A 24,683-nucleotide genomic window follows, 5' to 3' on the forward strand; every position below is an offset into this window, starting at 1 on the left:
CTCCTGGGTTCAAGGGATTCTCCTGCCTCAGTCTCCCAAGTAGCTGGGACTACGGGAGCATGCCATAACACCCAGCTAATATTTGTATTTTTAGTAGAGATGGGATTTCGCCATGTTGGCTAGGCTGGTCTCGAACTTCTGACCTCAGATGATCTGCCTGCCTTCACCTCCCAAAGTGCTAGGATTACAGGCATGAGCCACTACGCCCAGCTGGCTCACTTTAATTTGATGTACATCATGACTGCCTTTGGTATAAGTTGAAAGAAACATACAAACTGTTGAAAAAGTTGAAAATTTAAATAAATCACTTGTTTCATATGTACAGTTGGCCAAAACAAAAGGTATTTTAAAGTACTTTATATCAACTGTGTTATCTCACTTTCAGTGAATATAAAAACATATTTAAATGTATACGTTTGTATTAATTATGTATATGTGTGAATATATATTTATAATTGATAGAGTGGTTCAGTAAGGTAATTTTGGCCAATTATAAATAAAACATCCTAGTCTTTAATAAGACATCTTAGTCAACACAACTTATATACAAAATAATCATTTAAAAAGGTATAACTTCTGCTTGTGTTACAAATAATCTGCAGTTCTATCTCATCTGAAAGGGGAAAAATGGCACTGTGAAACATATAGAGAAAATGTTTATAATATAGTATTATTTGTATAAATCAAATGGCATTTTATTTTAAATTCATGAAGAATAAAAATTAGAATATTAGAAAAATATAAAACACAATAGACCTGAATAAATTCTTCACAGCTGCTTATTTATGTATAAAGTTAGATTGACTTAGATGAATTTAGATACTATAAACATATTATTTCTAAGTCACCAATTTTTAAAGTATAAACATTAAAGAATCAACAGAACTTCCAGAATCCACCTAAGAGCATATATTGAAGAGATGAGATTGTGGAACTGCAGTTTATTAAGTGTTAAATGGCGTATTTTCTTTCTCCTTAAGTGTATAACTAATAGGACAGATCAAGTTTGCTAAAGGGCTTACTGAATCATCTCTGCGTGTTGTGACCCAGAAGGCTTCAGAGTAGTGGAAGTCCATACAACAATACTATAGAGGAGAGGCAGGAAGGGTGAGATGAAGGCAAACTCGTTCCTCTGCATATCTTCTGCAATTTTATATTTCATTCCCACATGAAATGGAAAAGTCATATAGGCATCTGAACAGTTGTTTGGTTTTTGCTTTTTATAATACCAGAGAAATAGCAAAGTATGAATGCTTTTTAATGCTTTAAACAGCTAAAGGACTCACCAAATTACCTAGTTGTTTTTGTTGATTTGCAGACATACTTTGCATGTACTAAGCATAGGCATTAGCCTAGTTTTCACCCCATAATGCTGACATATTCCATTTAACACCCTTTGTTGATACTAGCCAGTAAGCATTCCATTCTGTGGAGAGTGCCCTCAGATAGTAAGTTTAATTTTATGTAGCATATTACTTTAAAATCATTTGGCATCTTTTGAACATTCAAACTGTATGTATAGGAGAGTAAATCAACAAAATATCATGTTCAAGGCAGAGATAACTAGCCCCAGGTTTAGTTGTTTAAGTTGTTTATTTTGTTCCATTGGGTCCTGAATCAAGCTACAGGAAGAGGAAAGATATTAATTTTTAGTTGAGAGTAGCCTGTCGTTAAAAGTGGAGAGCAGGGGAAAATAATAATTGTATCTTGATCTCTAACATCCCATCTCTCTGGGATGCATTTAGAAAATCCTCCTAGGGAGAAGCTCCATATGCCTTGATGATGCACATATAAAATATTGCCAGGCATGAATCTACAATATTCTTTCTTTCTGTATTATTAAAGAACACTTTATTCTCTATACAAAAATACATCTTAGCATAAATTCTGTTTAGATCTCTGAAATTTCATCATTGTTTGAACTGAATTCAAGAAAAATTTTAATTGAGTGTTACTAAGAGGATTTTTATAACCTAAATTGGTGTCACAGAAACTTCTTGAATGTATTTTTAAATGCAAGGAACGTGAAGTTAATTGAATTTTTATATAGTGCTCATATATTAACTGTATCCACACTCTCCAGTATTTCAACCAAGAATGTTAATTGGTACCTGATAACCTTTTGCAATGACTTGTTATTTCAAACTTATTTCAAATAACTTTTAAAAAAATCCGTTAAATCTATTTTAATACAGTGTTTTTAGACACTTTAATTCTGCTCCAGAAAGTCCTTTTCTATTTTATCTTTATAAACTTCACTTTTACATTCTGCAGGCAGCAACCCATGAACAACGAACTTAAGCCTCTTTTCATTCACTTTTCTCATTGTTTTCTATTTCTGTAGCCAATTTGGCCTATCCCCTGCTTTTCCATAAACTTACTCCTCCTGTACTTTGGAACTTGAAGGATTAACTCTCTCCGCCTGCAGGAAAGGAGCAGCTGTTTGGAGCACATGCAAAGGGGGCCTCCCTGGCAGGTGGAGGAGTAAACCACCAACGTTTTGGAAGGCAAATTTCTCTGAGTGGCAAAAGTGCTGACATGTTTTACTCCTCAGAGAGATATACATTCTCAAAATAGAGACAGCCAGAAAAAGGGTACAAACTGTGACACTGAATAACATGACCTAAATGTATTGGTTTAGTTTTGTCCACAGTGGGAATATGACAATGATCTTTCTGACCTGTTGTCTAACCAGAGGCACTTACCTTCTCATATAAGCTCTGGGTATACCAAAGAAGAATGTTTCCTGGCCCATTTTGATGAGGAAAATAGAGAAGGAAGGGTCTAAACAAGTGGTCACAATATCAAATATCTTTAGGAGTAAGGGATATAAGTGTAAATTTGACTGAAAGTAAGATAAGGGGAAGAGGTGAGACTCATGGAAATCACAGACTGAAAGCCCTGCCTGTTGTCAATTGCATTTAAAAGAGCATCATATCATAATCAAGCCAGAGTAAACATGTCTGTGAATAAGTGAGTCCATTTGCAGTTCCTGATCTAAAGTTTCTGGAGAAGTACATGCTAAGGATAATACCTAGGAGGAGGAGGAACTCCATAAACAGGTACCACAAGGGAGAATGGGAGGCACCAATGTTTTGCTTAAGGCAACATTGGAGAAAAACCCTACGTATTTGTGTTTACTTTATGGAATTAAAGTTGCTTGTTGCCACATAAAGGGGAGAAGCATTCACATCAAATATGTTGCCAGTTACTTTCTTGGTTTTGAGACTGAGTTGGTCTATATATTTATCCAAAACTAATAAAAGCTAACGCTTCCTCCTTTGCTTTAAGCCCAAACCAATACAATTTAACACTTTAGCATCATACCTTGTTTCTGTACCAACTCATAGCAACAAAGATATTTTTACCCTGAATTTAGTATAACATCATTAATTTGACCTGAGCTTAGTGCAATAAACCTTAAAAGCAAAATCCGTGGGGCTTCCTGTGAGGTAACTACCATCAAGATCTCCTAAACATAACTTCTAGATTTCTCAAATACAGAAAGAAAAAAGTACAGCTGTTCTTTGTTAATGAAGCTAATTGTAGAAATAGATATATATATATACACATATGTTTTGTGTGTGTATATATGTTAACAATTACTGATCCAAAATAAAGTTTTCTAAAGTTAGCAACTAAAACATACATTACATTTAGGTGGAATGATCAATATTTGCCACTGAATACCCAGTAAATGCTCATACTATACAATGTACTCATTTTGGTCATATTACTACTCTGTATGCTATTATACAAAACTCTTTCTCATATATTTCATAGCTGGTCTAGATGCTTTTCGAACATTTCTAAAATCAGAGTTTAGTGAAGAAAATGTTGAGTTCTGGCTTGCCTGTGAAGACTTTAAGAAAACGAAAAATGCAGAAAAAATTGCTTCCAAAGCCAGGATGATTTATTCTGAATTCATTGAAGCTGATGCACCTAAAGAGGTGAGTGAACTACTTCAGAACAGTGAAGAGTCGTCCCATAACAAATCTGCTCCCAATTAGAAGACCTTAAATCCATCTAAAAGATAACCAACTTCTCGCTATGTGTTTAAATAGAAAATGTCAGTAGCTTCCAAGAGAAGTTCCTTAAGATGATTCTCTTTTTTTTTGTTGATTCAGTAAGTATTTTTCAACACTTATTATGGGCTAGGTATGACTAATATTTCTGTCTCTTTGGAACAATACTCAGGCCCTTGAAAAATAATGTCTAATATCTCAAACAGCGCTAAAGTCAACCCAATATAAATCCTACTTCAAAATGCTATTGAATTTCCAATGTAGTTTCTTGTTTTTCTTTTGCTAAACTAGGAATTAGACAAAGTCAATATGGATAACATTCTCGAATATGTAAAAACAAATTAATGTGTGTGGATTAATTGAAACAAAATGATATGTTGCTTGCCTTTATTTCTTTGATGGTAAAATTGAGCCAAAGATGTGCGGCTCTGTATCAAGTAATCAGGACTCACCTGTACTGCTTAAAGATCAGGAAACTAGAAAGAGCCTTGGGGAGCAACCTGCAATGACTCTGATAATAGCCCCCAAAAGAGTTTTATGTGTGGAATATCTCATTTACAGTTGATTTAATTTCCAGAGCCAAAACCATAATCATTTTCGAATCCTTTTAAAATTTTAACTGTAAAATTTAAACAATTGACATTTCTAAACTGCTTTGGATTTCTTGCTGAATATATTACATAAACAAAGAGTGTTAATGTATAAGTAACCTACAAACAGGAAGCTCCATTAAACTACTAGTACCAAACAAACTACTATTACTAGTCATCTTTCCTACAGAGGTGAAATGTTGATATCTGTATAAGTGACAGTTACTATATATTCTGATCCAAAATGAGGATTCATGGTAAGAGAGGATGGTTGTACTCACAGGAAAAAAAGATAGACTCGATGAAATGCAAACATTTTCAGAAAATATGAGACAAAGTTAGTTACCATATTACTAGTAGTTCAAGTTTTAGATAGATATTAATTACTACAGCATATATTAGTCTAGTATAACATTAATAGTCACGTGAACCATTGAAACATGGCCTGGAATTCATGGGGGTGGATAAAGAACTTTAACTCCTGTGGAGCTATTTCAACATTTATGTCCAAGTCATCATCTAAGAATCAATAAATAATGCTGGAAGATTGAAAATGTTGCATGTAAGATTTTTCAGGTTGATTGATGTGTCATTTTGCTTTGAAATTAACCCTAAAGATATCCTACTTATTGTTACAATGGTCTGAAAGACATATTTTTTCCTATGTTATGAATTCATCTAATTAACAGTAGTTGCTTTAGGATAATATTTTGAAACATTGTGTGTGAAAAATCTTCTAACACAAAATGTCATCTTTTAATTATAGCTGAATTCAAGGTTATAATATATCATAAACCATCAATTTTGATAAAATAGTTTTATTTATTTTCCTAACCTTTTCTTCCAAAATTAATTTATATTGTAATAATTTAACTAAATAGTATAGCTATTATTTTGGGATATAAAACTTCACAGCTTTTTATAGATTGTCCATCTAATTAATTTTGATAAAACAAAATATAATTAAATTGATGGCTGCTTTTCAAGTAATAAATTATAGTCTTTCCTTGAAGTATCTCTAAAAATGCTATAGTACCAAATTAATTGAAAATATGCAAGTGTAAATATATATACCCTATGTTGATATATATACACACACACACATATATATGAAATACTTATTCTGTTTCCTATCAGTTATTATTAGTTGTTTCCTATTCAAATTACTAAAGGGAGTTTGCTTGTTATATATTATACCAATTGCAAACTTCAAGGTATTTCTCTAAAGTTCATCAGTTATGTGTTAAATATAGTGATACTATTAGTATGTTTATTCATTAAACTGATTTTTTGAGTATCTGTTCCCACAGTGAAGTTACAGAGTAAAAGAAGAGAGAGACTGACATGTAATAAAACTAGTAAAATACACAATAGGTGATATAATAATAAAACTTCATTTAAAGTTCATTATTAGCACAATAGGAAAGAGTAATTTTATCTACCTGGAGAGTTAAAGTTAGATTTGCAATGTGGTTCACACATGAAAAATGAGTCATATTTTATTAAAAGAACGAATGAAGAAATACTATTTCAGCACTGAGAGCACCAATGTATAAAGCTCCCTAGCATTTTCCAGAAATTGCAGGCATTTTGATATTGCTAATGCGAGTAGAAGAGTTGGGGATGAGGTTGGATAGGTAGGCAGCAGTAGAAATAAAGAAATGATGGGAAGTATTCTAGCTGTATTGGGTAGGCAGACTTGACAAGACTCAGTGACATATTTGCAACAGATGGAAAATATGATTTGCACAAATGGAAAATTAAATCAAGAATGAGATTTTATGTCTTCTCCTTTAAAGTGTTACCTTCTCTCCAGTTCCCAAATTAATAGGGTGTTAGTATGATGTAACAGAAAAACTAAAGTTTGGAGCTATCTAGACCTGGGTTCAAATCCTGATCCCTCACTTGCATAGTTTTGTCATAAGCTATTTATCTCTCTGCTCAGTTTCCTCATCTGAAAAAGCATAATAATACATTTACATCGAAAAATGAGAATGATACATAAGACATAAGATAGTGTATCTAGGGTTTACATCATGCAGAACAGTTTTTAAGGAATGTTAATTCCTTTCTTTCTTAAACAAGTCATGATAAGTGCTATTGAAACTAACTATTGAAACAAACCTTAGCATATTTCTAAGAACATACGTAGATAAGCAATGTCAAGACTTGAGAGAAGTGTAAATGTGAACATATATTATAAAAATGGGTTTGCAAATTGGCAGGTCCAAATAAAAAGAGTTGCTCATCGAATAAATTGTACCCAAATGGCTTCAGGAGAAAATACAGCAGAAAAACAAAATCATGACCCAAGTATTTGACTAAGTGACTTGAAAATAAGAAAATTATTAGAGAAACAATATATATTTTTAAACTATCTCTACTTTGTACATACTAATAATGTGTGAGTGGCAAAGAAAAAAATTCTTAAACTTGTACTTATTTTTGCTTCAGCTTGGATCACTAATTTCAGATTATTATTGAATTTTCAAGAAAATATTATTTAACTTTGAGAAAATAATCTTTAAAAATTAATATTTTCATATCCAGCTAAGAAATTAACATCTTTTAAATATATATTATATTTATGTCATCATTCCTCTATATTGTAAGGAAAGTCATACAGGATGAAAAATATGTCATTAAGGGGAAATTTTTAATGTTGATTGTCATTCTATGAAATTAGAAAATAGTATCAAATCATATCATGGTGTAATGTTTAAAAATTATATAAATTCAATTTCACACTATCAACAATCCAGAAAAAAACACATTGGTAGTTTTTTAAGTCAAAAAAACAGGACAAAATGTTTATTTCTTAAATGTATCTCCCAAATGTGAGGACACTGTATCTCATAAAACAAAGAAGAAATTATAGTCATAAAGGAGAGCACATCTTCACGGGTCTGTGCAAGACACTTCTTAATATTTGTGTTTGGCTTCTTACTTTTATTTTTGATGCAGCACAATGTTGCTTATTGAGTCACATTATCTTTCACATCAATAAATGTTTTTTATTCTGAGCCTAGTCACATCCTTACAAGATAAAATCCCTCCATGGAAGGGAAGCTCAGTTTAGGGAGGAAAACAGATAACAAACACATAAGTATGACACAATGTATTGCTGTGCTAGGCAGCTCTTGATAAGGAAATGTAAGAAAATAAAATAAGTAGAAACCTTAGCTTGATTCTAAAGAACCTTTCAATATAGTTGGGTTAAAAAATAAAAGTGTATAGAACTAGAGAAAATGGCAAAGCAACAAATGATTAACTGCAAAACAAAGATGAAATTATTTTTATGCTACCTGGAAGGATATGATGATTAAATACCAGTGAGACAGCAGCATATTGAGATAAGGCCTTCATTATAAATAAGGATAGTTTTAAACTGAGTCTTAAGGGAAGAAACAGATATATGAGTTGTTGGCAGAGAAAAGCCCAGGAAAATAGGCATCTAGAAGTATTTTATCCTATTACTGTGATGCCAATTTGTATTCTGCATTTTATATTCGTATTTTTTCTTTGTATTTTTAAATGCCACTTCCTCTATATGTTGATGTTATTTTGAGTAGCGTATTTCTGCTCTACTAGTGACTGTTAGACAACAGTGCTCTCCCAACTACAGAATCATCTCTGTATATAATGTGCTTGCTTATTTGTTAATTTTCTAGGTTTTTGTTCATTAATCAATACTTGAATACCTAGTATCTGCTAAGCATTATGCTGGTGCTACTAAGAAAAAGACAGCCATGGTCCCTGAGTAGATCCTTCCCCATATTCTGGTAGGAAGACACTAGATAAAAAATAATAATTACAATAAACTTCCATGAGTGTCCTAACAAGGAAATATAAGGTGAGATGGTAGTTTGCAACAGGAAAATCCAAGTCTAGAGGATCAGGGAATATATTTCGAAGAAGTAACTGGAAAGCTTTGACCAGAAATTTGACTGTACAGGGAAACAAGACAAGATGGAAAGAGAGAAGGATAGGCGAGGAAGAGGAAGAAGAGCCAAGCAAAGGAGCCAAGCAAAGGACTAGCCAGTGCCTAGAAGACTGGTTCAGCAGTGAAAGAAGCCTAGTATTGTGTGTGTTCAAGTATAAATTGAGGCAACTGCACCTTCTGGATCCCAATGATTTCCACATTTCTATTCATTCCTTCTAGTAGAGATCTCCTTCAAAAGAAGAAAGAGAGACACAGAAAGAGGGAGGGAGAGAGAAAGAGAAAAGGAGATCTAAAGAAACCATAATATCTGTGTAGAGATTTTACATAGATTATCTCATTTGTTCATCATGTTCACTTTCTTAGGGGAGTATTACATTCATTCACATTTTAAGGTGAAAAACTGAGGCTTAGAGATAAAATGATGAGCCCTGCAGTCATTAAGATCCATGGAGAGGGTGGTCTTCAGCCCACACTTTTAAGTTTCAAATTTCTTCCCACAGATCTACCACTCATTTTAAGTGTTTATGGCATAGCCTGGGATACTTGAAGGTTTATGCCAAAGGCAGAAGCATAAAATTATCTAGTCACATACAATATATCTTCCTATCAAAAGTTTTGTTTCTCTTCTCGTATTCTAATTTGTGTAACTTCTTAGATTATGAAGCCTAGATTCAAATATGACATTAGAAGGAAAAAAGTGTCCGAAGTATTTCTTCTAATAATCTGCAGAATCATTCTGTGCTTCAAAAAATAATTTCTGCATTTCAACTCAAAAACAAAAGGCTCAGGTGTTCTTTAAACTTTTATGTCTCTGTGCCACTTAAATTGACCTTAGTTTAGCATGTTGGAATTGGTGAAGGGAACAGGTCAATCTGATTCCCTTTCAGCTGCTCCAGCATAGCTGCGGCTTTTGTATATCTATTTTTAGCCATCTGTACACGTTATGATTTCATATGTGTCATCTCCTTTATCACCACAGAAATCAGAGAAGCATCTGGTTTCTATTCAGTTCTATCTTTGTTTTGACTACTTGTCTAATTAATCAAGATGGTTTTGAATTGTATTTCTCTCATTTCTCTTTCCCAATTTAAGGTGTTAATCTTACCTGCCACCTTGTATCATCTATTTCTGCCTCCAAAGCCAATGACAACAAAAGGATACAGTCTTGTGCAGGGATGAATTCCTTCTAGATGTTACAAACTTTGTTATATTCAACTTTAATAGCCACGTTTGAGAATACATTTTAGGATATTCATTTGCTTTTAATGATGCCAAAATGAAGTAATACTTGAGGTGTTAGTGGTGATTAAAGGAATTATGTAATCAAAAACATGATTATAGATGGCCTTAATTTGAATAGTAATTTTTAAGCTCTGTTGTGAATGAGGTCTAAGATGCTGTCGGCTCCATTTTTGTAAGGCGTTTTACTTATGCATGCACACACCCTTTGCATAATGACAGTCTCCTGCTACACTATACATTCTAAATGAGGAAAGGCTATCTAATTTGAATGTGAGAGCACAGTTGAAAACTTTTCATTCAAATTATGTAAAAATACATAAAGCACAGATTAGGGTCACAAGAGAGCCAACAGGTACAATTTAAAATGTATTCTTTCCACTAAAGTCATTTGTTGAAAGCCAAAAGAATTTAAGTCTGCTGGTATAGAGAAAATAAATTTGGTTTGCATCACTTTCAGTTAACAAAAATCACATGCGTATTAAAACATCCTGGGTCTTCATAATAAAATTGTTTTTACACAACTACCTGAAACATCATTCATAAAGCAGTCATTCATTTTAATGCAGTGGATTGTTGTCAATGTCAGCTGTGTCAAGACCTTTTCAAAACTGACAGGATTTAAAAGCCTCTAAATGGTTGTGATGACATCTCAGCTGTCATTTTCTAAGAACCACAATCCTGTGTCTTGTTTTCTAAGATTGGCAGTGTAGTGGTTTCAGAAATCTAAGATAATTTATGACCTTTTGAAAAATAAGCAAATAAAATATTATGTTTCACAGACATAATATTGAAAGTCATTGAAACCAAAGGGTATCCATACAAAAAAAATAAAATTAGCTATTTATAGCAGTAAATAAAATACACGAGGCACTGTTTATTTCATTAATTGATATAATGTTCAGCCCATGCTCTGTAGTTCCTAGTTTGACATGCTCACCAAAGTCTAAGCTTCTCTGGACCTTCCAAGCGGCTCACGAGTACCTTCAACATGCAACTGCCAAGTATGAGTTTCTAGGGGGTCACCTCCTGATGGAGTCCCACCTTTAGTACGCTTCCAACTCAGTATTTCCTCTATCTTACTTTTAGAGATAGAAATGCATCCAAGTATCTTCTGGTAGAATACAACCAAAAATAACATTTGAGAGGAGTGCCGAGTTGGGTTGGGAGTGCAATTCACGGACATGTCCCAAGGAGTGACTCTATTAAAGGAAGAAGGAAGAAATACATGTGTGTGTGTGTGTATGTGTGTGTATTTATATATGTGTGTGTGTGTGTGTGTATATATATATATATTTATTCCAGTTTACCATTCCATGTGCAAGTCTCCTCTTTAATATTTCAGTTACATATAGAAACACAGTTATATATAACTCTCTCTATATATATAACTCTCTCTTTCTCTATATATATATATATATAAAAAATACACACATAGTAAGTTACATATATTATTTAGTAAGATATGTATATCTATCTTACTAAAATGTCAAGGGAGTTGAAAAGAAAAGATAAGGCACTCTTGATAGCATAGTTCCATACATCACCAGAATTGACTTCTAGGGGCATTTCACAAAATATAGGATTCCCTCTTAAAGGAAATATCTTAAATTGGCTTCTAGGACTGAATTTCTTTCTCCCCTACTGACTACTCTTTCACCATTTCTTTTCCTGTTTCTACTCATAATCCAACATGTATTATAATAAGAGACACTCCTCATCTATTTTCTTCTTATACTCACTCTCCCGATGATCTCTTCCAGTTCTATGGCTTTAAAAGGGAATCTCAAACTTAACAAATTTAAATATGAGTCCTGATTTCATGCTCGAAGCTTTCTCCAACCCAAGTTCTCTCTATCTCTGTTAATAACAACTCTGTTCTTCCACTGTTCTGGCTAAATAATTTGTAGTCATCCCTCGGTTCTTCTCTTTCTCATATACCCTATATTCAATCCATCAGCATTTTCTATCATCTCTTTCTTTAGATTATTTCTAATATCCAGTTATTCTTAAAAAGATGTTCTGCCTTGTGCTAGCTCATAACTATTCAATCACAAGTCCCATTCATTCTACTTTCTGAATAGCTTTGAAATCTATGCACTTCCCTTTATTCTCTGTGACATTACCAATCCTAATTCACTATCAATTGTCCACCTGATCTTCTGGTGTGGTATCCTAATTTTTCTTTCCTTCACCCACAGCCAGCTATTACACCACATGGGAGCCAGCGGTGCTTTTTCAAAAATGTGGTTACATTAGTCCCTTACATAAAATTTTCCTCATTGGCCTCAGAATAAGTAAAGAAGTCCTTACAAGACCTACAATGTCCTACATGATTTGGCACCTTTATGCCTTTTGTGATTTACCTTTCTTCTCAAAACCCACAGGGCTTCTTCCAGTTTACCATTCCACGTGCAAGTTTCCTCTTTAATATTTCACTATCATAATACTACTTGAAAAATCAGCTTAAAATTTCATTTCCTTCAGAAAGCTCTTCCTTAGAGCTTTTTTTCAAGCAATTTTTTCTTTTGGGTTACTGTTTCAAAATCTGTCTTCTTGATTGACTTTTTACTTTAATCATCTTTTATCTTCAAATCCTAGCACAGTTTCTAAGCACCTACTCCATAAATGCTCCAAGTAAATAAATCGAAAAAATTACTAAAAATAAAATAGATAGCTTTCCAAAATATGTTACGACTTTCCCCCCAACACCACCAAAAAAGGATAATATTATCCATCTTATATGGGTGTGTGATATTTAGCATAAAGTGGCCATATGAAAACTTAGCACATCAGTACTAATGTTTAATTAAAACAACATTATTTACAGTTAAAATAATCATCTTGAAGTACTCTTATTATTATTTTAGAGCTGATGGTATTGTTCAAAATACTTTGCCATGGGAGAAGACAGAGTCACTAAGGAAAAAGTCTAGAAAGAAAAGACTTGAGGCAGAACTTGGGGAATATATATATGATCTGCTTATATTTTTAAAAGACCTGTGGAGAATAAAAAATTAGTAAAAGAAATAGAGAAAAGATAGAAAATAGAAGACATCTTAATTCCACATCATGAACTATTGAATTCATCTGTAGTAACAAATCTTTCTCTGATAATCACATTGAATACTTAACATTATCAGAAGCTTTTGTATTCAAATCTGTTTAAAAAATCAATTCTGGAATTTTTTTTCTTTTTTTTTTGACAGAGTCTCGCTCTGTCACGTAGGCTGGAGTGCAGTGCACGATCTCGGCTGACTGCAACCTCCAATTCCTGGGTTCAAGTGATTCTCCTGCCTCAGTCTCCCAAGTAACTGAGATTACAGACACCCGCTACCACGCCTCGCTAATTTTTGTATTTTTAGTATAGATGGGGTTCTACAATGTCGGACCTGGTTGGTCTTTAACTCCTGGCCTCAGGTAATCCGCCTGCCTCAGCCTCCCAAAGTGCCGGGATTACAGGTGTAAACCACCATGCCTGGCCAATTTTCTGGAGATTTTAAAACCAACACTGAATATAATAAAAAAGAAATTATAGTGACTTTCTGTGAACAAGGAAGGCTTCTCAGAGGATATTCAACTTAAGGTAAATGATAAAAGTAGAAGACAATCTGTACAGGATATAATTCTGGGGGCAAAAGCAATTTTAGATGGTGAAACAGTGTAAACAAAAGTTTTAGGTAAAATATTCACTTTGGGAACAGAAAGTAGTCCAATTTATGTATATCAATAGGAAAAAGTAGAAGTTGATTTCAGAACAACATATTCAAGTCAGGGTGTGAAGAATCTCAAATGCCACAGTGAGATGTTTAAGTTTTCTGTTATAGAAAATAATGGATTTTCAACTGAACTTTTATATGATAAAAGTTATATTCTGTTAAAACCGATTTAGTAATATTATCTATTGTGTTCAGAAGGGAAAGATACTGTAAAAAGAGGTATCAGATAAATTATAAATTCCATAACTTAGGGAAAATGTTGGTTATAAAGCCCTAAGCTGGAGGAATAAGAGTGAGAATTAAAAAGACCATTGTGAAATTAGAAAATAAAAGAAAGAATTTATATGCATATGTGCATGTACACACAAACACACAAGATAAGTGATCATAGAAAAGAGAGGTGTCAGAGACAATTTCTACGTTAGCTTGAACGACTTTAAGAAATATAATTACATTTACACAAACATGTGGGTGTGATGTTTTGTCACTGACATTAAGCTGAACTGCCAAGACACAGCTTTATAAGACTACTGATTATCTCCTGAGAACAGCACACCTTCTCATTACTTAGCTACCAATTGCTGATGCTGGCAGTTCTTTGGTAGGAAAATAGGCAAATCAGAAAAATGGCAAGGATAGGTCAGAAGTACAAGGTTAATATATTTCAAAAACAATATTAATTGGCATTATTATGTTGAAATTGAAGAGTTCTCTCTAAAATTTAAACATGATTTTGAACAAATATGGAACCATTTTTTCACTTGCTTATACATGTATTTATTGAGTCCTTATAGTGTGCGAGGCATAAGAAAGGATGTTCAAAATGTAAATATCATCTAAGCAATGCAAAATCCCTTGACAGATCAGAAAGAAAAAAAAATCCACACGTAAACTTCAATGTTAGGTGTTAAATTTAGCCTTAAAGACAAAAAGACTTGTGAAAGACTTAGGATAAAAGGCATGACTTTCAGTTAGATTGAGATATTATGAGAAAGGTTTAAAAGTAAGAATATACAAGAAATGTAAGTGGAATTGTCTAGCTTGATGGGAATACAGGGTACACATAGAAGAGAAGAAATATGTAAGTAGGTATCACATTGTAAAGGCCATGAATGCCAAAATCATGGCTTTGGACTTTTTAAATAGGGAATGAGGAATTATTATAGGTGTTCAGTTACAACAACAACAACAGTAATAATAATAAGTTAGCACTGTTTGGCAGGCACACCTTGGCCATGCTGTCAGTAAAAAAACTCCCTTGATGAGTGTCTAAACAGGTTAAGTTCCTCTGCTTAACCACTAGGGGAGATACAAAGTTAAATAAATCACAGATGATGCTGTTAAAGACTTAACAATATAGTTAATTGAGGAAACAGGCTACATATATTCTCATATTCCCACACCAGGTAAGTTTATGAAACAGACTATAGTAGATGTTTAAAAACTGCTACAAGATCTTGATAATAGCCACTATTGATTCCCACTATGGGACACTATATATGTTCATTATATAAGTTATCATTCCACTTCCTGGCACAAAACCTTTCAGTATCTTTCTATTGCTTCTAGTAGGAAAATAAGAAGTCCTGAACATAGCACACAAGCTCTACAAGACCTGGCCTGGATCTCCTCTTACAACTTTATAACAAAAATTCCTTGCTTACACCCTGCACTCCAGCTATTCAGGTGTAGTGGCTCATTGGAACCTAACAATTTTTTTCTTGCATTAGGGACTCTGTGTTTATTTGTTTATTTTTTCTACCCTAAGTGTTTTTCCCCAGATTCTTAGAGCACCATCTTCTTCTTATCTTTCAACTTTAAATCTAAAACAACACCATTTATTTAGTTGTTGGTTTTGTTTCCCCAAATACAGCAGCATCTTGTACATAACAGACACTCATAATTTTTGTGAAATAATAAATATATGGATCATCCTGCTTTAATTCTTATATCACTGGGTCAAAAACTATCAATAGCTTAAAACTGAAGAAGCAGAAACTTGGAAATATTAAGGTAACTCACCCAAGGTCACCAAAGCCGTAAGTGTTAGAGGACAGACTTGAAAAGGATCCCCAAGTGTTTCCACTGCCCTGCAGCATCTTCCTGTATGAGAAACGGGCAACTGATTCCAGGTTTTCAGGCCTTTAAGATTATTTTGGTACTTGTTCTGGAACTTTGATGAGGGACTCAAGAAGGTAATCAAAGGAAGAAAAGTGGAGGTATATTCTGGGATCACTGAGTAGCTGAAGTCCCAAAGGAAAGGAAAGATCTATGAGCAAATAGTGGCCTTTTGATGATTCTTTTCAAATTACTTATTTTCTTTATTATTTTCTTCCTAGAATAATAATATTAAAATAGTTTGATATTCCTATGTCATTTAACCCTTAAAACATTTTAAGATAGGTGCTATTACTATTCTCTTTTACACTATGGAAATTGAAGATGTAAGAAAATTATAGAAACTACTTCACTCATACAAACAGCAAGTAAGCAGCTGAGGAGTAATTTGATTGCAGGTGTCTATGTCTATTGTTTAACCTCAATTTAATGCACCATAAATTGTCATTTATAGTTCCAGAATCCAAAATTCTAACATTTTTACCATCTCCTGCATTTTGCCAAGGGACATTTAAATTCCATTTAACAAATATTTATTGATTGACTATTATGTGGTAGGTATTCTGCTAAGTGCTAGAAAACAGAATGATGAATAAGACAGATACAGAATCCGCCTATGGTGAGCTTTTAATTTTAAGATTAAAATCTCTTCTAAGGCTGGCTACGGTGGCTCATCTGTATAGTCCCAGCACTTTGGGAGGCCGAGGCAGGCAGGTCATCTGAGGTCAGGAGTTCAAGACAAGCCTGGCCAACATGATGAAACCCCATCTCTACTAATAATACAAAAATTAGCCAGGGGTGGTAGAGCACACCTGTAATCTCAGCTACTAGGGAGGCTGAGGCAGGAGAATCACATGAATTCAGAAGGTGAAGGTTGCAGTGAGCCAAGATTGTGCCATCGTACTCCAGCCCGGGTGATAAGAGCAAAAGAAAACAAACAAACAAAAAAAAAACCTTTTTTAACTTCATGACTATTTTCAGTTTAAGTTAGATAACTTGGATATAAACTTTTCTGCTTCTCAGAATATATCCTGGAATATGTGGGGATCTTAGTATCTCCACACAAAAAGGTTTGGAGAATATATAGAATATAGAATAGAATATAATAGATCTCCATTAGACCTCACTGGAAATGCCTATGTGTGGTAATGGTAAAGAAACAGGTAGATTATATGTAGATATATGTTCCTTGGGAGAGATGGGAATCAGTGAAGAGGGGATGTTATTTGATCCATTTATCAAACAAAAAGAAACACAAATTAGAAAGAAAAGCAGTGCTGTAAGGAACAAAGGAAAATATGGAGAATGGGAATGAGTTGGTATAATCAAACCTAATAAATTCTAGTAATAGTTCTGCCTATGAAAATGACATTTTATGTACTCAGGTCAAAGTATTAGAAAACAAAAGGTAGGTGAAAAAATGTAAAGTCGCAAAATGTCTTACTTGCTTTTTCACTTTGTCTTTTTAAAAAATAAATCTCAAAATAAAGTTTTACCACTGTTTCCTGTCAATGCTACCCTTCTCAAGCAAGGAAAAATAATTAAACTAAGCATGTATTCTGCATTCTAGAAAATGAATACATGACCTTTCTGCTGTTTTGCATCCGATTAGCTTTGTGTTTAGAAAGAATTTCAAATAATATGTATGTATATACTATACATTCTTTGATTAAACTAATCCAATGATATGCAACCTTATTTTCTACAGATTAACATTGACTTCAGCACCAGAGACCTCATCTCAAAGAATATTGCTGAACCAACACTCAAATGCTTTGATGAGGCTCAGAAATTAATCTATTGCCTCATGGCCAAAGATTCTTTCCCTCGATTTCTAAAGTCAGAGATTTATAAAAAACTGGTAAATAGTCAACAGGTTCCAAATCATAAAAAATGGCTCCCTTTTTTGTGAGGAAGGTAAAAGTTAACTAATTAGTCACTGTACTTCAGGGCTACAATATTTTAAATACACAAGCACAATGCATTGTCTTTTGTTTTGTTTAGGATTTAGAAAACATTTTTTACCCATGTTTTATACATCAAGCCTGAATTTCTAACTCATTTGTTTAGAATGCATTTGCTTTACCAGCTACTTAATCTCCTACAGGGGAAATACAAAGAAAGTTTATGGAGATACAATATAGTCTTAAACCAAAACTGAATACTCTTATTACATTATAATGTAAGAAATTGTACATATCTTCACGTGGTAGGAAAGACTTTTGAGCATCATATACACAAATTTAAATACCATCGCTTTATTCAAAAAAACTCACTTCTGTAAAAAGAGAATTTCTGAACCAAAATACAAGCCTTCAATTAACATATTTAACTGGTTTTTTCCTACAATTTCTTTCCAACTATTTCTAATAATTTGCTGGTTATGGAAACTGCTATGCCTCTCAAATTTTTTTTTAAATCACAGAAATGTATACACATTTATATGTATGTCTTGAATGCACCATAGACTAAAGTTTTTTAAAATATATCACTTGGCTCAATTCAATGGCATCACATATGAAATGTGATGAGTTATGTATGAAAAAGGCCTCAAGGGTGGAGAATACTGATTTTCTTATATTAACAGAAATGTAAAAGAAAGTGGAAGACTAAGGAGCATGGATAAATCCTTATAAGATGAAATATATAGCAAGTCATAAAATTTAAAAATTTGCAACATTATCTACTCAATTGTGGGGAAGTATCTATTCACTCCTTCAGCACTGATACTTGTTTATAAAACCCAAACAATTTTTTAAATGTGTTTATTTTAAGATGTTCCTAAAATTGTTTAATTCTATATGTAAATATCCTGTGATAAATATGAATAATTTCATTTCAATATGAGAAGCTGTAAGGATTCAACAGATCTCCCATGTTTCCATTTTCTTTGCACAGATTTATTTATCTGTATTGGTATTTCTACTTTTAGATTGTTTGAACATTAAAAAATGGAGGAAAAATAGCATGGCTTATTTTATGTTTTCACAAACTACTCATTTGATACACAAAATTTTGTCTCCCCTTCATCATGAAAAATAAACATTTAAATGTATGCAAATGGAATATTCCCTGTACATTTGCAAATTCTTTAAAAGAAGACATAAATAGAAATTGGTTGTGAAGCATTCAATGTGCCTTAAGGTGCACTTAGTGGAAAATAGCTACACTTTTTAACATTTATTCTAGAGATTTCAACCTTAATTTACTCTCTATTTAAATGGGAAACTTTAAAATTATTCTCAGAGAAGAAATAGACTTTTGAGGATAAAAGCAATCTTAGAAATTAAAAGCACATTCCCACTTTTAGATGTGAAAAGAAAAAAATCTCAGTTATTTCCTCGGATCACAAGGCTGGTAAGTGACCAAGCTGGTCAGAGCAGTGGTTTTCCCACGTGGGCTCCCTGCTCTGACAGAAGAGTGTAGTCCTCTCTCCAATTTAGAACTGTTCTGAGGTCTGAAATCTAAATTCCAACTAATCCTCAAATACCCAGACATGATCCCTTTCATCAAGTATTTCAATTTTCTCTTTACAGTCAGTTTGCAACTTCTTTCTCGTTACCATAGAGCAAGACTTTATGTTTAATGATTGCCTCTCAAGTTTTCTCTAATGATGTGAAAGAAGACACAAATCAAACTTTCACTACCTAGAAACCGTAGGTGCTTGATAGTACCTAAAAAAATACAGCTGGTGTCAAAACGGTTTGTTGAAAATTGGATGTTAAATGACCTCGAATAGAATCCCAGCCAAAGACCCTCAATAACAACACCTACCTCCTCAACTCATTCCCACCCTAAGTGACAATTCTAGGTATTCTGATTAAATAAAAGAAAACAATTGCAGATTTTTGAATACTTATCACTGAGAATTTTTAATAAAATATCAGATGTACATCTTACACACATGGTCTCTTTCATGCCATATGTTATTTTATTTCATCAGTTACCATTGATGAGTAATTTTATGGATGAAATTTTAAGTAAAAAGGATTAATTTGCAAGAAATGAATAACAACATTAACATTCCTTAAACACGTATTTAAATATTCAATGATTGTTTAATGTCATTTCCTAAAAATGTTTCCATCAACTTTAAGAAATGAGGTGCTAACATTAAAAACTAAGGTAAGCAGTAAAACATTAATATGATTACAAGATATTTAAATTGAAATGACCCTCTAAGATTTTTCCAAGCACAGTGCTTTCCACCTTCTGAAAGTTTCCACAGAATGTGTTTTAATGAAATTTCTGCTTGCCCTCCACTAGTCAGACCTAAAGAAGTAAAATGATATATTTCTAACATGATCTTACCTTTTTAACAATGAATTATGGAACTATAATCCATGAATTTATCTAAAATCCTTTTGAATTTATTTGTATTTCAAGTATTAATAATTCCACCAATAGTGATTCTCTTAAATATAGTTTCTTACATTTGCCTAGAAAGGATCTATTTCTGCCTCAAGATATAATCAACAAATTTTTTTCTAATGCTATATTGTAAAAATCTAAAATCTTGAGGGCATTACAAAAATAATCTAGTCTCCAACTTTCCCTTCCCAAATTTGCTTTTATTTTGGGGGGTTTTCTTCAGTCTGTCTATATGTAGAATTCATTCTAATCACTTTCATTGTTTTAGTTACTTTGCTCTACAGTTTTTAAAATTCTGTGTGTACTCAGGATATTGTTGATGAAAACACATATTGATATAATAAAAGAAGAGAAAAAAGTGTTTTCAGTTTCTTTTGCAATATCCTTTCTAATGAAGCTTAGTATCAACCTGGCCTTTTATACCATAGTAGCATTCTGGGCCATAATTTTGGAAAATGGTCTAAATTTCTTTCCTGAAATTTCAAGAAAAGTTTAGGTTCATTATCCTGGACTTGAAATTTAGATTAAACTTTCTTTTCTTTGTCTATATGGAAGATAATTAGCCAATATTCCCAATCATGTAGGCTATGCCTAACATAAATAAATAATTGTGGGAAAACTTAAGAAATGTATTCTAAAAACAGAAAATTCTCCTTAAAAACAAAACCAGACAATTTGGTCTCAGTATTGCTGCTCTCTACATTTATGTCCTATGTAAAAATTATATCTTAGTTTTTACTCACAAAATCCCTATATAACAGTTTCACCCCAATTATACCAAATGTGGGCCTGATTTGCTTCCCAACCACATGGCCAGGTAATTTATTTCATGGTGATGCCAACTAATTTAAAGTGAACTCATTTCATAACTGTGAAAAAAGTGGGATGTTGCACAGCGGTAATCAATTATTATATGAATAAAGAGTCACACAGTCTAGTTTCCTCTTATTGTTTTGTCAGATTTGCCACTGCATTTTAATGGGCAATGATCAGGAATGAATATTAAGTGATAGCTTATTTACCTCGGCTACGCCATTTGGAGAAATTTTTGTATGTTCTGTATAAATACTACGTATAGAGTGTGTTGAAATATATAATGTCTATGTATAATTAATACTAATAAAGGAACATAGTATGCTTCCAAACATAACAGAAAGTGGGAAAATAACATTTACCTAAAAATGCATTTTTTTAAAGAAATCACATTAGCCTTTCTTTTTCTTTTAAGAAGCAAAAACAGGGCTAGATATCTGGAAAAGAAAAAAAAAAATGTATATATATATATATATATATATATATATATATATATATATGTCCAATGAAGTTTAATCAGCTTATTGGGTAGCCATTGAGTATTTATGATTTGTGTTATATCTAGAATAAATTCAGCTATGAATATTTCTAAGAAACAAAAATTGCTTTATTCAATGTACATGGTTTTCTTGGGTGATGATTGTTTAATTATTCCTGGAAGTTTCACATAAAACATAATTTCATTTATTTCTGTTTTCACAAATAAGGATTTTAAAGCAATTAATTCCTTATGAATATGATTTGAGTTCTTTGTCCTAATACGTTTATTTCTTTTGTGCATTTAGGAAAATAAGCTGTAATATTTAGATCATTAATTTTGTAAACAATGATGGCTTAGAGATAAAATATAATAAATAGCTAGCTCTTTTTAAAAACTAATAAGAAAAAAGTTAAATGTTTTTTTAACTTGGATATATTAAATATTCTTGCATTTACTTCTTATAGATTTTAATTAAAATATCTTATTTTTATAGTGTCAGTTTTAGGTTTAAAGAAGTAAATATTTTGATCATGATACCTTTAAATTGTTGTTTTTATTGTGCGTTTCAAATATATCATGTTTTCCCCAAAGATATAATCATGAATTCAAAATTATAAGTTTTTTCTTACATATTATGAGGAAAAGACAAAGAAAATGCCTATTATTTCGCAGAAAAAAATAAATTTATTAATCACTCAAAGTAATGTTTAATATCTGAATATGAATCTTTTATGACAACATATCATAATCCATGTAAAAGACCAAGAACACTGCAAGAGAGATTTAAACTGTTGGAGTTATGATTGACCTGCTAAAAATTTTCTTTTAAATTATTGTTTGCTGGCCAGTGATTCTCTAGATTCCTTCGCAGGTTTGTTTGTTTGTTTTTAACCTAGAAGCAGTCTTTTAAAAGAGTAAATAAACCCTAACACTAGAATGTTAAAGATTGATTGAAATTTCAATCCATGAGCCTTAACTGTGTTTTAAACTAAATAATACAGAAACTACATCTGGGAAAATGGCTTTTAAGTGGTAGAAGCCAGTGGAAATTAAATAGTATTATAGTACCTTAAAGTAAATGTAGAACTTTGTTGAAAAATCTAAGGTTACATGTATATATGAATATACACATATATTTACTTAATGAACTCTGTTTCTGTTTAAATTTTTGTTTTTTGAAAGTGTTAATGGCATATATCACCTGGCTATTTTTAGGTCTATACAAGTTGTGTTTCATAATATCTCCATTTCAAAAAGGTACTGAAAGCAGCATTAATCAAATCAGAAGATCTATTTTCTAAATCAATAACTTTGAAAAAAGAGACTAAATATAAGTAAAACACACTTCTTTTCCACAATTAAAATGCAGTCATTAGCCCTGACATGTGAATGGACATTTCTTAACTCAAGTTTGAAGGACTATGACTATAAATGCCTAAGCACTCAATAACTACTATCTGACTAGTTGAGTTGTAAGAATTTCTCATTGAATTAACACTTCTGACGTAGGCAATGTGGAAAGGCAAAAAAAGATTTTTAAAAGTCTTTCAAAAGTGCACAGTAAGCTAAAAAGACAGCATTTGGATAACAGCTCACAGTTCAACATATTTTCACAGAAGAAAAGTAATTCTATTTTCACGTAAAATACACAACTAAACTCCAGCATAAATGTTAATTGCAGGATAGTGTACGTGGATATAAATATTGGTAATTCATATCACTATATATCAATGTATAATTGTAAAGACAGGGACTAGTTAAACCAAAGTCAACAGAGACTTCGCAAAGAGAAACTGTAAATTGATGTGTGAAAAAATGCAAAGAAGAGAAAGAGAATTCTTCTCATCGGCAAAGCATGCAAAAAGCATATGAAACCCCAGTCTAGTTGTGGAGTCAGTGCTCAGAATCTTACAGTAGTTGCCTGAATTCTTTACTTGAGAAAGGAAAAGAGTTCAGCTATTTAGAGCAAAAGGTACACCTGCTCCCCCATGTCTTCCGAATGCCTCACTAAATGCACCCTGGATCTTTGGGTTGATTAAGGAGAGAAGAATCTCCCTGGGAATGGGCTTTTAAACTAATTAACCCCAATCAGCAACATTGTCTACTCAATTATTTATGTCTCATTCATCACTGGAACCTATTTATGAAATGCGAACAAATTTTATTTAAAAAACATTTATTTTGAAATGTTTCTAAAATTGTTTCTTTCTTTAAATAAATATCCTTTGATAAATAGGAAAAAATTTCATGTCAATAGGAGAAGCTGTGAAGATTCAGCAGATCTTCCATGTTTCCATTTTATTTGTACAGATTTATCTGTATTGATATTTCCACTTTGATATTGTTTGAACAATGAAAAATTGAGGCAAAATAGCATGATTTATTTTATGTTTCCAAAACTATCCATATGATAGGCAAACTTGCTTTATATGCAGCACATGTGTTTTCAAAATTAGATGCTTCCAAGTAGAGGCCTGGTCACAGCCAAACACACCAATCTCTTGCTATTGCTTCACCCACACTTAATTGCATAGCAATTATTTAGCAATTCACCTTTGTTATGTCTTTAACAAAGCCATAGCAAAGCACTCAATTTCAACTTCATTGAATTAAATCTCCCCCTGCACTAATTTCATCTCATTGCATATTATTTAATTATATCATGCAATAACAATAATTAAAATTTGCATAAAGAAGCTTGAGGAAAAAGAGAAACATAACGGTTGTTGATAAACCTACAACTCTACTGGTATCAGCAGATGAGCTCTAGCAATAAGAATTCACTATTCCACAAACATGATCATTAAAAAAATGGAGAATCATAATGTAAAATCTAGACTCTAGATGATAATGATGTGCCAATATAGGTTCATCAACTGTAACAAATATACTACTCTGTTGGGGATGTCGATAATGGGGAAGCTATGCATGAGTGAGGACTGGTGCAAGAAATCTCTGAACTTTCTTGTTAATTTTGCTGTGAACCTAAAACTAGTCTAAAAAATAGTCATTGAAAAATCTGGGGAGAATGTAATAACCCTGAGAGGTTCTTAATTGGAGTTCTGCTAAAAGAACATCTAGACTGACATTTAAGATGAGCAAATAAAGTCCACTTACTGTCTAAGACCATGTTGTATTAAAACCCTGAAAGAGTTGATAGTTAAATAGGAAAGTGGCAGACTGCCCATTTATTGTTGAAGTTTAAATATCTAAAAGTTAAAAAGTTGATTCATATACAAATATAAAATAAAGACATGTCAATAAGATTATGTTCTTAATTAAGGAGGGAACCAGCAGGATAGTAAAGCTTTTTCAAAAGAGAATGAGACTCAAGAACTTACAGCCAATTAAAAGATGCTGAAATATTATTACAAAGTGATATAT

The 24,683-nt window shown here is 32.5% G+C and overlaps 1 protein-coding gene across 1 annotated transcript in view; it reads left to right on the top strand.

Annotated features, from left to right (window-relative positions):
• The window catches only part of RGS21 (regulator of G protein signaling 21), a 50,180-nt gene extending 31,451 nt beyond the window's left edge, over positions 1 to 18,729 (top strand). Inside the window, exons 4-5 of the mRNA XM_001113001.5 lie at positions 3,784 to 3,950; positions 17,343 to 18,729. Of these exons, the coding sequence (XP_001113001.1) occupies positions 3,784 to 3,950; positions 17,343 to 17,546 (371 nt within the window). The 3' untranslated portion in view covers positions 17,547 to 18,729. The remainder of the gene's footprint in view (positions 1 to 3,783; positions 3,951 to 17,342) is intronic.
• The last annotated feature ends 5,954 nt before the right edge of the window (positions 18,730 to 24,683 follow it).

This window comes from Macaca mulatta, chromosome 1 (assembly GCF_049350105.2).
Source record: "Macaca mulatta isolate MMU2019108-1 chromosome 1, T2T-MMU8v2.0, whole genome shotgun sequence".
Taxonomy (NCBI): Eukaryota; Metazoa; Chordata; class Mammalia; order Primates; family Cercopithecidae; genus Macaca; species Macaca mulatta.